General features: G+C 48.3%; 1 protein-coding gene across 5 annotated transcripts in view; it reads left to right on the top strand.

Moving 5' to 3' along the window:
- LOC110518397 (protein CLEC16A) overlaps positions 1-11,696 on the top strand; it is a 73,106-nt gene extending 61,410 nt beyond the window's left edge. For all 5 annotated transcript variants that reach the window (XM_036972138.1, XM_036972139.1, XM_036972141.1 and 2 more), the window contains 3 exons: positions 1,638-1,811; positions 7,500-7,631; positions 11,105-11,696. In XM_036972138.1, coding sequence (XP_036828033.1) covers positions 1,638-1,811; positions 7,500-7,631; positions 11,105-11,691 — 893 coding nt within the window. In that variant the 3' untranslated portion in view covers positions 11,692-11,696. The remainder of the gene's footprint in view (positions 1-1,637; positions 1,812-7,499; positions 7,632-11,104) is intronic.
- Positions 11,697-12,500: the final 804 nt, after the last annotated feature.

Below are 12,500 nucleotides of genomic sequence, written 5' to 3' on the forward strand. Positions count from 1 at the left end.
CCGAGGATAGCAGGTAGAGAGAGAGACAGAGGATAGCAGGTAGAGAGAGAGACAGAGGATAGCAGGTAGAGAGAGATACAGAGGATAGCAGGTAGAGAGAGAGACAGAGGATAGCAGGTAGAGAGAGAGACAGAGGATAGCAGGTAGAGAGAGAGACAGAGGATAGCAGGTAGAGAGAGAGACAGAGGATAGCAGGTAGAGAGAGAGACAGAGGATAGCAGGTAGAGAGAGAGACACAGAGGATAGCAGGTAGAGAGAGAGACACAGAGGATAGCAGGTAGAGAGAGAGACACAGAGGATAGCAGGTAGAGAGAGAGACACAGAGGATAGCAGGTAGAGAGAGAGACACAGAGGATAGCAGATAGAGAGAGACAGAGGATAGCAGGTAGAGAGAGAGACAGAGGATAGCAGGTAGAGTGAGAGACAGGGGATAGCAGGTAGAGTGAGAGACAGGGGATAGCAGGTAGAGAGAGAGACAGAGGATAGCAGGTAGAGAGAGAGACACAGAGGATAGCAGGTAGAGAGAGATACAGAGGATAGCAGGTAGAGAGAGACAGAGGATAGCAGGTAGAGAGAGAGAGAGAGGATAGCAGGTAGAGAGAGAGACAGAGGATAGCAGGTAGAGAGAGACAGAGGATAGCAGGTAGAGAGAGACAGAGGATAGCAGGTAGAGAGAGACAGAGGATAGCAGGTAGAGAGAGACAGAGGATAGCAGGTAGAGAGAGACAGAGGATAGCAGGTAGAGAGAGAGACAGAGGGTAGCAGGTAGAGAGAGAGACAGAGGGTAGCAGGTAGAGAGAGAGACACAGAGGATAGCAGGTAGAGAGAGAGACACAGAGGATAGCAGGTAGAGAGAGAGACACAGAGGATAGCAGGTAGAGAGAGAGACACAGAGGATAGCAGGTAGAGAGAGAGACACAGAGGATAGCAGGTAGAGAGAGAGACACAGAGGATAGCAGGTAGAGAGAGAGACAGAGGATAGCAGGTAGAGAGAGAGACACAGAGGATAGCAGGTAGAGAGAGAGACACAGAGGATAGCAGGTAGTGAGAGACAGAGGATAGCAGGGAGTGAGAGACAGAGGATAGCAGGTAGAGTGAGAGACAGAGGATAGCAGGTAGAGTGAGAGACACAGAGGATAGCAGGTAGAGAGAGAGACAGAGGATAGCAGGTAGAGAGAGAGACAGAGGATAGCAGGTAGAGAGAGAGACAGAGGATAGCAGGTAGAGAGAGAGACAGAGGATAGCAGGTAGAGAGAGAGACAGAGGATAGCAGGTAGAGAGAGAGACAGAGGATAGCAGGTAGAGAGAGAGACAGAGGATAGCAGGTAGAGAGAGAGACAGAGGATAGCAGGTAGAGAGAGAGACAGAGGATAGCAGGTAGAGAGAGAGACAGAGGATAGCAGGTAGAGAGAGAGACAGAGGATAGCAGGTAGAGAGAGAGACAGAGGATAGCAGGTAGAGAGAGACACAGAGGATAGCAGGTAGAGTGAGAGACAGGGAGACACACCCGGAGAGAGAGAGATTTGATAAGGAGACACACCAGGAGAGAGAGACAGGGAGACACACCAGGAGAGAGACAGAGAGAGAAAGCCACTCAGAGGACACACCTCCCTCTCTAACATCTCTGTGTTTTCCAGCGTTACTCGACCTTCCTGTCCAGCCCAGTTCGTCAGAGGTTCTGGGCTTCGGCCAGACAGGAAACACTGCCGCCGGTGGTCAACTCCCTTTCCGCTTCTACGACCAATCGCGTCGAGCGCCCAACGACCCCACCGCACAGAGATCTGTGTTCGCCTCCGTTGACAAAGTTCCAGGTAATACACACTTCCTGTTACACACCTACCTACTGTACATTCACTTCCTGTTACACACCTACTTCCTATTACACACCTACCTACTGTACATTCACTTCCTGTTACACACCTACCTACTGTACATTCACTTCCTGTTACACACCTACTTTCTGTTACACAGCTACCTACTGTACATTCACTTCCTGTTACACAGCTACCTACTGTACATTCACTTCCTGTTACACAGCTACCTACTGTACATTCACTTCCTGTTACACAGCTACCTACTGTACATTCACTTCCTGTTACACGCCTACTTCCTGTTACACACCTACATACTGTACATTCACTTCCTGTTACACACGATAATGTACAGAAACATGTCAGGGGTTCACCTAGGGGTCATGATAGGGGCTGAACCAAATGTTTGATGTATTAGAATAATTGATTATGTTGTATTAATAGAAGGGGAGGGGTTATAAGACCCCTCCCCCTTACATGTATAGGGTCCTAGACTACAGATTAACAATATATATATTGTTATATATATATATATTAGTGTATATATATATATTCATTATAGAGGTTTAATATTGTTCCACGGTTGTTTTCCAGTCTCTCTGCCTCTCATAAAGAAACTCTGTGTGACTGTGAAGACAGAACTCTGCAGGGGAGTGTAAGAGATAAGAGACGAGTCAGACATTCCACTATAAGTCAACTTTATATAGCTGTGTATGCATGGGCTTGGTCTGATGAGTAGAAGGTAATGAGGTATGCAGTGACTGTGAAGACAGAACTCTGCAGGGTAGTGTAAGAGATAAGAGACGAGTCAGACATTCCACTATAAGTCAACTTTATATAGCTGTGTATGCATGGGCTTGGTCTGATGAGTAGAAGGTAATGAGGTATGCAGTGACTGTGAAGACAGAACTCTGCAGGGGAGTGTAAGAGATAAGAGACGAGTCAGACATTCCACTGTAAGTCAACTTTATATAGCTGTGTATGCATGGGCTCGGTCTGATGGGTAGAAGGTAATGAGGTATGCAGTGACATCACAAGGGCTGGACTTCGGGTTCTATAAATCAACTTTGGGGGTAGTGGACATTTACTGCCTAGGCCTCTCGTGTAAGTTTATATAGCTGTGTATGCATGGGCTCGGTCTGATGGGTAGAAGGTAATGAGGTATGCAGTGACATCACAAGGGCTGGACTTCGGGTTCTATAAATCAACTTTGGGGGTAGTGGACATTTACTGCCTAGGCCTCTCGTGTAAGTTTATATAGCTGTGTATGCATGGGCTTGGTCTGATGAGTAGAAGGTAATGAGGTATGCAGTGACATCACTAGGGCTGGACTTCGGGTTCTATAAATCAACTTTAGGGGTAGTGGACATTTACTGCCTAGGCCTCTCGTGTAAGTTTATATAGCTGTGTATGCATGGGCTCGGTCTGATGGGTAGAAGGTAATGAGGTATGCAGTGACATCACAAGGGCTGGACTTCGGGTTCTATAAATTAACTTTGGGGGTAGTGGACATTTACTGCCTAGGCCTCTCGTGTAAGTGTATATAGTTGTGTATGCATGGGCTTGGTCTGATGGGTAGAAGGTAATGAGGTATGCAGTGACATCACAAGGGCTGGACTTCGGGTTCTATAAAAGCAACTTGGGACCTTTTTCTATTTTTGCGGAACTTACTGGGAAACGTTGCGTTATGTTCCTGTTGTCAACTTCTGTCTTCACTTGCATTTTTATAAATGATTGAATGATTTACTTAAAGATATTGTCTAAATGCTCATTTCACCAACGAGCCAATGATTGACAAGGAACAAAGGAAACGCGAACCCCAACAAACACACCAGGTGTATGTTCAGCTCGAAGAGGTTTAGTGTGTCCTAGAATGGGGTTGGTATCATTTGAGCTTTGACAGAAGGGGTTTGGTGTCCTATAATGGGGTTGGTATCATTTCAGCTTTAACAGAAGGGGTTTAGTGTGTCCTAGAATGAGGTTGGTATCATTTCAGCTTTATCAGAAGGGGTTTAGTGTGTCGGTATCATTTCAGCTTTATCAGAAGGGGTTTAGTGTCCTAGAATGGGGTTGGTATCATTTCAGCTTTAACAGAAGGAGTTTAGTGTCCTAGAATGAGGTTGGTTTCTATGTAACTAAGTGGTGGAATCTGTGTAGGCTGAACAGTATATTCAGACTCCTTCTCCACATCTTGTTACGTTACAGCCTTATTCTAAAATGGATTCAATCGTTTTTTTCCCCCTCATCGAACCTACACACAATACTCCGTAATGACATCACAATACCCCATAATGACATCACAATACCCCATAATGATATCACAATACCCCATAATGACATCACAATACCCCATAATGACATCACAATACCCCATAATGACATCACAATACCCCATAATGACGAAGGAAAAAACATTTTCATTTTTGCAAATGTATAAAAAAATAATAACTGAAATATCACATTTACATAAGTATTTGTGACCTTTTACTCAGTACTTTGTTGAAGCACCTTTTGGCAGCGATTACAGCCTCGGGTCTTCTTGTGTATGACGCTACAAGCTTGGCACACCTGTATTTGGGGAGGTTCTCCCATTCTTCTCTGCAGATCCTCTCCAGCTCTGTCAGGTTGGATGGGGAGCGTCGCTGCACAGCTATTTTCAGGTCTCTCCAGAGATGTTCGAACAGGTTAAAGTCCGGGCTCTGGCTGAGTCATTCATGGACATTCAGAGACTTGTCCCGAAGCCACTCCTGCATTGTCTTGGCTGTGTGCTACGCCCCAGTCTGAGATCCTGAGGGCTCTGGAACAGGTTTTCATCAAGGATCTCACTGTACTTTGCTCCGTTCATCTTTCCCTCGATCCTGACTAGTCTCCCAGTCCCTGCAGCTGAAAAACATCCCCCACAGCATGATGCTGCCACCACCACCATGCTTCACCGTAGAGATGGTGCCAGGTTTCCTCCAGACGTGATGATGCCACCACCATGCTTCACCGTAGGGATGGTGCCAGGTTTCCTCCAGACGTGACGTTAGGCATTCAGGCCACAGAGTTCAATCTTGCCTTTCCAAATCCTGTCCAATCAATTGAATTTAACACAGGTGGACCTCCAATCAAGTTGTAGAAACATCTCAAGGATGATCAATGGAAACAGGAAGCACCTGAGTTCAATTTCGAGTCTCATCGCAAAGGGTCTGAATACTTTTTTATTTTAATAAAACAGATATTTCTGTGTTGTTGTTTTGTTTTATATACATTTCAACAACAAAAAAAACTGTTTTATTTAATCGATTTTAGAATAAAGCTGGGTGTAACTTCTTATATCTTACCAAAGACGTTTTGGATGGTACACACACTGGGTAATGTCGTTCTCTAGGTTGGGTGTTTAGTGTCTAGCACCCAGAGAGAGAGAGAGACTGGGAGAGGGAGAGAGACTGTTTAGTGTCTAGCACCCAGAGAGAGAGACTGTTTAGTGTCTAGCACCCAGAGAGAGAGAGAGACTGGGAGAGGGAGAGAGACTGTTTAGTGTCTAGCACCCAGAGAGAGAGAGAGACTGGGAGAGGGAGAGAGACTGTTTAGTGTCTAGCACCCAGAGAGAGAGACTGTTTAGTGTCTAGCACCCAGAGAGAGAGAGAGACTGGGAGAGGGAGAGAGACTGTTTAGTGTCTAGCACCCAGAGAGAGAGAGAGACTGGGAGAGGGAGAGAGACTGTTTAGTGTCTAGCACCCAGAGAGAGAGACTGTTTAGTGTCTAGCACCCAGAGAGAGAGAGACTGGGAGAGGGAGAGAGACTGTTTAGTGTCTAGCACCCAGAGAGAGAGAGACTGGGAGAGGGAGAGAGACTGTTTAGTGTCTAGCACCCAGAGAGAGAGAGAGACTGGGAGAGGGAGAGAGACTGTTTAGTGTCTAGCACCCAGAGAGAGGGAGGGAGGGAGAGAGACTGTTTAGTGTTTAGCACCCAGAGAGAGGGAGGGAGGGAGAGAGACTGTTTAGTGTCTAGCACCCAGAGAGAGAGAGAGACTGGGAGAGGGAGAGAGACTGTTTAGTGTCTAGCACCCAGAGAGAGAGAGAGACTGGGAGAGGGAGAGAGACTGTTTAGTGTCTAGCACCCAGAGAGAGAGACTGTTTAGTGTCTAGCACCCAGAGAGAGAGAGACTGGGAGAGGGAGAGAGACTGTTTAGTGTCTAGCACCCAGAGAGAGAGAGAGACTGGGAGAGGGAGAGAGACTGTTTAGTGTCTAGCACCCAGAGAGAGAGAGAGACTGGGAGAGGGAGAGAGACTGTTTAGTGTCTAGCACCCAGAGAGAGAGAGAGACTGGGAGAGGGAGAGAGACTGTTTAGTGTCTAGCACCCAGAGAGAGAGACTGTTTAGTGTCTAGCACCCAGAGAGAGAGAGACTGGGAGAGGGAGAGAGACTGTTTAGTGTCTAGCACCCAGAGAGAGAGAGAGACTGGGAGAGGGAGAGAGACTGTTTAGTGTCTAGCACCCAGAGAGAGAGAGAGACTGGGAGAGGGAGAGAGAATGTTTAGTGTCTAGCACCCAGAGAGAGAGAGAGACTGGGAGAGGGAGAGAGACTGTTTAGTGTCTAGCACCCAGAGAGAGAGACTGTTTAGTGTCTAGCACCCAGAGAGAGAGAGACTGGGAGAGGGAGAGAGACTGTTTAGTGTCTAGCACCCAGAGAGAGAGAGAGACTGGGAGAGGGAGAGAGACTGTTTAGTGTCTAGCACCCAGAGAGAGGGAGGGAGGGAGAGAGACTGTTTAGTGTCTAGCACCCAGAGAGAGAGAGAGACTGGGAGAGGGAGAGAGACTGTTTAGTGTCTAGCACCCAGAGAGAGAGACTGTTTAGTGTTTAGCACCCAGAGAGAGAGAGAGACTGGGAGAGGGAGAGAGACTGTTTAGTGTCTAGCACCCAGGGAGAGAGAGAGACTGGGAGAGGGAGAGAGACTGTTTAGTGTCTAGCACCCAGAGAGAGAGAGAGACTGGGAGAGGGAGAGAGACTGTTTAGTGTCTAGCACCCAGAGAGAGAGAGAGACTGGGAGAGGGAGAGAGACTGTTTAGTGTCTAGCACCCAGGGAGAGAGACTGTTTAGTGTCTAGCACCCAGAGAGAGAGAGACTGGGAGAGGGAGAGAGAGATACTGTGAGAGAGAGAGACTGTTTAGTGTCTAGCACCCAGAGAGAGAGAGACTGGGAGAGGGAGAGAGAGATACTGTGAGAGAGAGAGACTGTTTAGTGTCTAGCACCCAGAGAGAGAGCGACTGGGAGAGGGAGAGAGAGATACTGTGAGAGAGAGAGACTGTTTAGTGTCTAGCACCCAGAGAGAGAGAGACTGGGAGAGGGAGAGAGAGATACTGTGAGAGAGAGAGACTGTTTAGTGTCTAGCACCCAGAGAGAGAGAGACTGGGAGAGAGAGAGACTGTTTAGTGTCTAGCACCCAGAGAGAGAGAGACTGGGAGAGGGAGAGAGATATACTGGGAGAGAGAGACTGTTTAGTGTCTAGCACCGAAAGAGAGACTGGGACTGGGAGAGGGAGACAGACAAAGAGACTTAAGTGTCTAGCACTCAGGAATGTGTTGTTCTGTTTGCCTCAGTGTGTTTATTGACATACCAACTCAATCTAATTGTTGTTTTGAAAAAATATTACACAATTACACGTGTGTGTGTGTGTGTGTGTGTGTGTGTGTGTGTTGTATTGCAGGGTTTGCGGTGGCCCACTGTGTCTCTCAGCACAGCCCGTCCCCCCTCTCCTCCCCCTCCCCACCCTCCTCAGGCAGCACCGGACGATGTGACTCTGTTACAGCCAGTACGATATCAGCCAACAGCCCTACAGGTAACACACACACACACACCAGTACTATATCAGCCAACAGCCCTACAGGTAACACACACACACATACCAGTACTATATCAGCCAACAGCCCTACAGGTAACACACACACATACCAGTACGATATCAGCCAACAGCCCTACAGGTAACACACACACATACCAGTACTATATCAGCCAACAGCCCTACAGGTAACACACACACACCAGTACTATATCAGCCAACAGCCCTACAGGTAACACACACACATACCAGTACGATATCAGCCAACAGCCCTACAGGTAACACACACACACCAGTACGATATCAGCCAACAGCCCTACAGGTAACACACACACACACACACCAGTACTATATCAGCCAACAGCCCTACAGGTAACACACACACACATACCAGTACTATATCAGCCAACAGCCCTACAGGTAACACACACACATACCAGTACGATATCAGCCAACAGCCCTACAGGTAACACACACACATACCAGTACTATATCAGCCAACAGCCCTACAGGTAACACACACACACCAGTACTATATCAGCCAACAGCCCTACAGGTAACACACACACATACCAGTACGATATCAGCCAACAGCCCTACAGGTAACACACACACACCAGTACGATATCAGCCAACAGCCCTACAGGTAACACACACACACACACACCAGTACTATATCAGCCAACAGCCCTACAGGTAACACACACACACCAGTACGATATCAGCCAACAGCCCTACAGGTAACACACACACACACACACCAGTACTATATCAGCCAACAGCCCTACAGGTAACACACACACATACCAGTACTATATCAGCCAACAGCCCTACAGGTAACACACACACACACACCAGTACTATATCAGCCAACAGCCCTACAGGTAACACACACACACACCAGTACTATATCAGCCAACAGCCCTACAGGTAACACACACACACACCAGTACTATATCAGCCAACAGCCCTACAGGTACCACACACACATACCAGTACTATATCAGCCAACAGCCCTACAGGTAACACACACACACACATACCAGTACTATATCAGCCAACAGCCCTACAGGTAACACACACACATACCAGTACTATATCAGCCAACAGCCCTACAGGTAACACACACACACACCAGTACTATATCAGCCAACAGCCCTACAGGTAACACACACAAACACACACACACCAGTACGATATCAGCCAACAGCCCTACAGGTAACACACACACACACCAGTACTATATCAGCCAACAGCCCTACAGGTAACACACACACACACACACACACACACACACACCAGTATGATATCAGCCAACAGCCCTACAAGTAACACACACACACACACACACCAGTACTATATCAGCCAACAGCCCTACAGGTAACACACACACATACCAGTACTATATCAGCCAACAGCCCTACAGGTAACACACACACACACACACACCAGTACTATATCAGCCAACAGCCCTACAGGTAACACACACACACACACACACACACACACACACCAGTACGATATCAGCCAACAGCCCTACAGGTAACACACACACACACACACACCAGTACGATATCAGCCAACAGCCCTACAGGTAACACACACACACACACACCAGTACTATATCAGCCAACAGCCCTACAGGTAACACACACAAACACACACACACCAGTACTATATCAGCCAACAGCCCTACAGGTAACACACACACATACCAGTACTATATCAGCCAACAGCCCTACAGGTAACACACACACACACACACACACACCAGTACTATATCAGCCAACAGCCCTACAGGTAACACACACACATACCAGTACTATATCAGCCAACAGCCCTACAGGTACCACACACACACCAGTACGATATCAGCCAACAGCCCTACAGGTAACACACACACCAGTACTATATCAGCCAACAGCCCTACAGGTAACACACACACACACACACACCATTACGATATCAGCCAACAGCCCTACAGGTAACACACACACACCAGTACGATATCAGCCAACAGCCCTACAGGTAACACACACACACACCAGTACGATATCAGCCAACAGCCCTACAGGTAACACACACACATACCAGTACTATATCAGCCAACAGCCCTACAGGTAACACACACACACACACACACCAGTACTATATCAGCCAACAGCCCTACAGGTAACACACACACACACACCAGTACTATATCAGCCAACAGCCCTACAGGTAACACACACACACACACATACCAGTACGATATCAGCCAACAGCCCTACAGGTAACACACACACACACACCAGTACGATATCAGCCAACAGCCCTACAGGTAACACACACACACACATACCTGTAGGGCTGTTGGCTGATATAGTACTGGTAACACACACACACACCAGTACGATATCAGCCAACAGCCCTACAGGTAACACACACACACACACACCAGTACTATATCAGCCAACAGCCCTACAGGTAACACACACACATACCAGTACTATATCAGCCAACAGCCCTACAGGTAACACACACACATACCAGTACTAAATCAGCCAACAGCCCTACAGGTAACACACACACACACACCAGTACTATATCAGCCAACAGCCCTACAGGTAACACACACACACACACCAGTACGATATCAGCCAACAGCCCTACAGGTAACACACACACACCAGTACTATATCAGCCAACAGCCCTACAGGTAACACACACACACACCAGTACTGTAGATGCTAGGCTTAGATAGCGGTTGTCTGTAGCTATCGTTAGCTCTAGATGCTAGACTTAGATAGTAGTTGTCTGTAGCTATCGTTAGCTCTAGATGCTAGGCTTAGATAGCAGTTGTCTGTAGCGATCGTTAGCTCTAGATGCTAGGCTTAGATAGCAGTCGTCTGTAGCTATCGTTAGCTATAGATGCTAGGCTTAGATAGCAGTCGTCTGTAGCAATCGTTAGCTCTAGATGCTAGGCTTAGATAGCAGTCGTCTGTAGCTATTGTTAGCTCTAGATGCTAGGCTTAGATAGCAGTTGTCTGATACCGTCAGTTATCGTTTACTGCTATCTAAGCCTAGCATCTAGAGCTAACGATAGCTACAGATAGCTCGATGCTAGGCTTAGATAGCAGTTGTTTGTAGCTCTCGTTAGCTCGTATATCTTCAGTGATGTTTACTGCTTTCTAAGCCTAGCATCTAGAGATAACGATAGCTACAGACGACTGCTATCTAAGCCTAGCATCTAGAGCTAACGATCGCTACAGACAACTGCTATCTAAGCCTAGCATCTAGAGCTAACGATAGCTACAGATAGCTTTATGCTAGGCTTAGATAGCAGTTGTCTGTAGCGATCGTTAGCTCTAGATGCTAGGCTTAGATAGCAGTCGTCTGTAGCTATTGTTAGCTTTCGATGCTAGGCTTAGATAGCAGTCGTCTGTAGCTGCAGCTAACCGGTTGAGCTAACATTAACCCCTCTTCCTCCTCAGATGAGGAGACGTTCTTGGAGCGCACTCCTCCTTCGTCCTCCGGTGGAGAGGCAGGAGGAAGAGGAGGAGAGTTAACCGGGTCTTGTTCCCCTGTCCCGTCTGTCCTGGCCCCCAGCCTCACCCCTGCCTCCCAGCCTAACATCTCTCTACTGACCGACGACAACGCAGACTCTCTGAGCGTCGAGTCACTGACCCTGCTGCCCCCGGCTGACCACCTACACGCACTCGGCTCACACACACACCTCGGCACTGATACGGCTATCAGAGAGGAGGAGGAGGAGGAGGAGGAGGAGCTAGAGAAGAGAGAAGGGAAGGAGCCAAAGGAGGAAGTGGAAGGTTCGGCGATGGAGGAAGAGGAGGAGGAGGAAGAGGAGGAGGAGGAGACTGAAACCGAAACAACAATTCAAGAGACGGCTGAAGCAGAGATGGGAACGCCCACTGAGCAAGACACGCCCCTAGAGGCAGAGGGAGACACACCCCTTTCAGCTGCATCAGAAGGGGAGGAGACTGGTCAGGACACACCCACGGGAGAGGAAGCAGAGAAAGACACACCTCCGAAAGAGGACACACCCACCGAAACAGCGTGATTAAAGAGGACACGCCCACAGAAACACCGTGATTAGAGGACACACCCACAGAAACACCCTGATTAAAGAGGACACACCCACCCTGATTAAAGAGGACACACCCACACCCTGTGTGATAGGATAGGAGAGTTGTCCCGCCTCTCTAAAATCACCCCTCCCTTTCCAGTTGTTTTGACCAGCTCTCTGGCTCCTCCCACTAGATTCACCAGCCTGCTCTCACATGGCTAACGACCAGAGGAGTGTGGATCCCCGTCTCTGTCTCTCACACAGCAGTAGAGAGAGCAGATCCCTGTCTCTGCAGAGAGAGAGACAGGGAGAGGGGGGAGAGAGACAGAGAGAGGGGGGAGAGAGAGAGAGGGGGGAGAGAGACAGAGAGATAGAGAGAGAGATGGGGGAGAGAGAGAGAGACAGAGAGACAGAGAGAGAGGGAGAGAGACAGAGAGAGAGAGAGACAGAGAGAGAGAGAGACAGAGAGAGAGAGATGGGGGAGAGAGACAGAGAGAGAGGAGCGAGAGAGAGAGACAGAGAGAGAGATGGGGGAGAGAGAGAGAGACAGAGAGAGAGAGATGGGGGAGAGAGACAGAGACAGAGAGAGAGAGATGGGGGAGAGAGACAGAGAGAGAGATGGGGGAGAGAGACAGAGACAGAGAGAGAGATGGGGGAGAGAGAGAGAGGGAGAGAGACAGAGAGAGAGATGGGGGAGAGAGACAGAGAGAGAGAGAGAGATGGGGGAGAGAGAGAGACAGAGAGAGAGAGATGGGGGAGAGAGACAGAGAGAGAGATGGGGGAGAGAGACAGAGACAGAGAGA

This window comes from Oncorhynchus mykiss, unplaced genomic scaffold (genome assembly GCF_013265735.2).
Source record: "Oncorhynchus mykiss isolate Arlee unplaced genomic scaffold, USDA_OmykA_1.1 un_scaffold_120, whole genome shotgun sequence".
Taxonomy (NCBI): domain Eukaryota; kingdom Metazoa; phylum Chordata; class Actinopteri; order Salmoniformes; family Salmonidae; genus Oncorhynchus; species Oncorhynchus mykiss.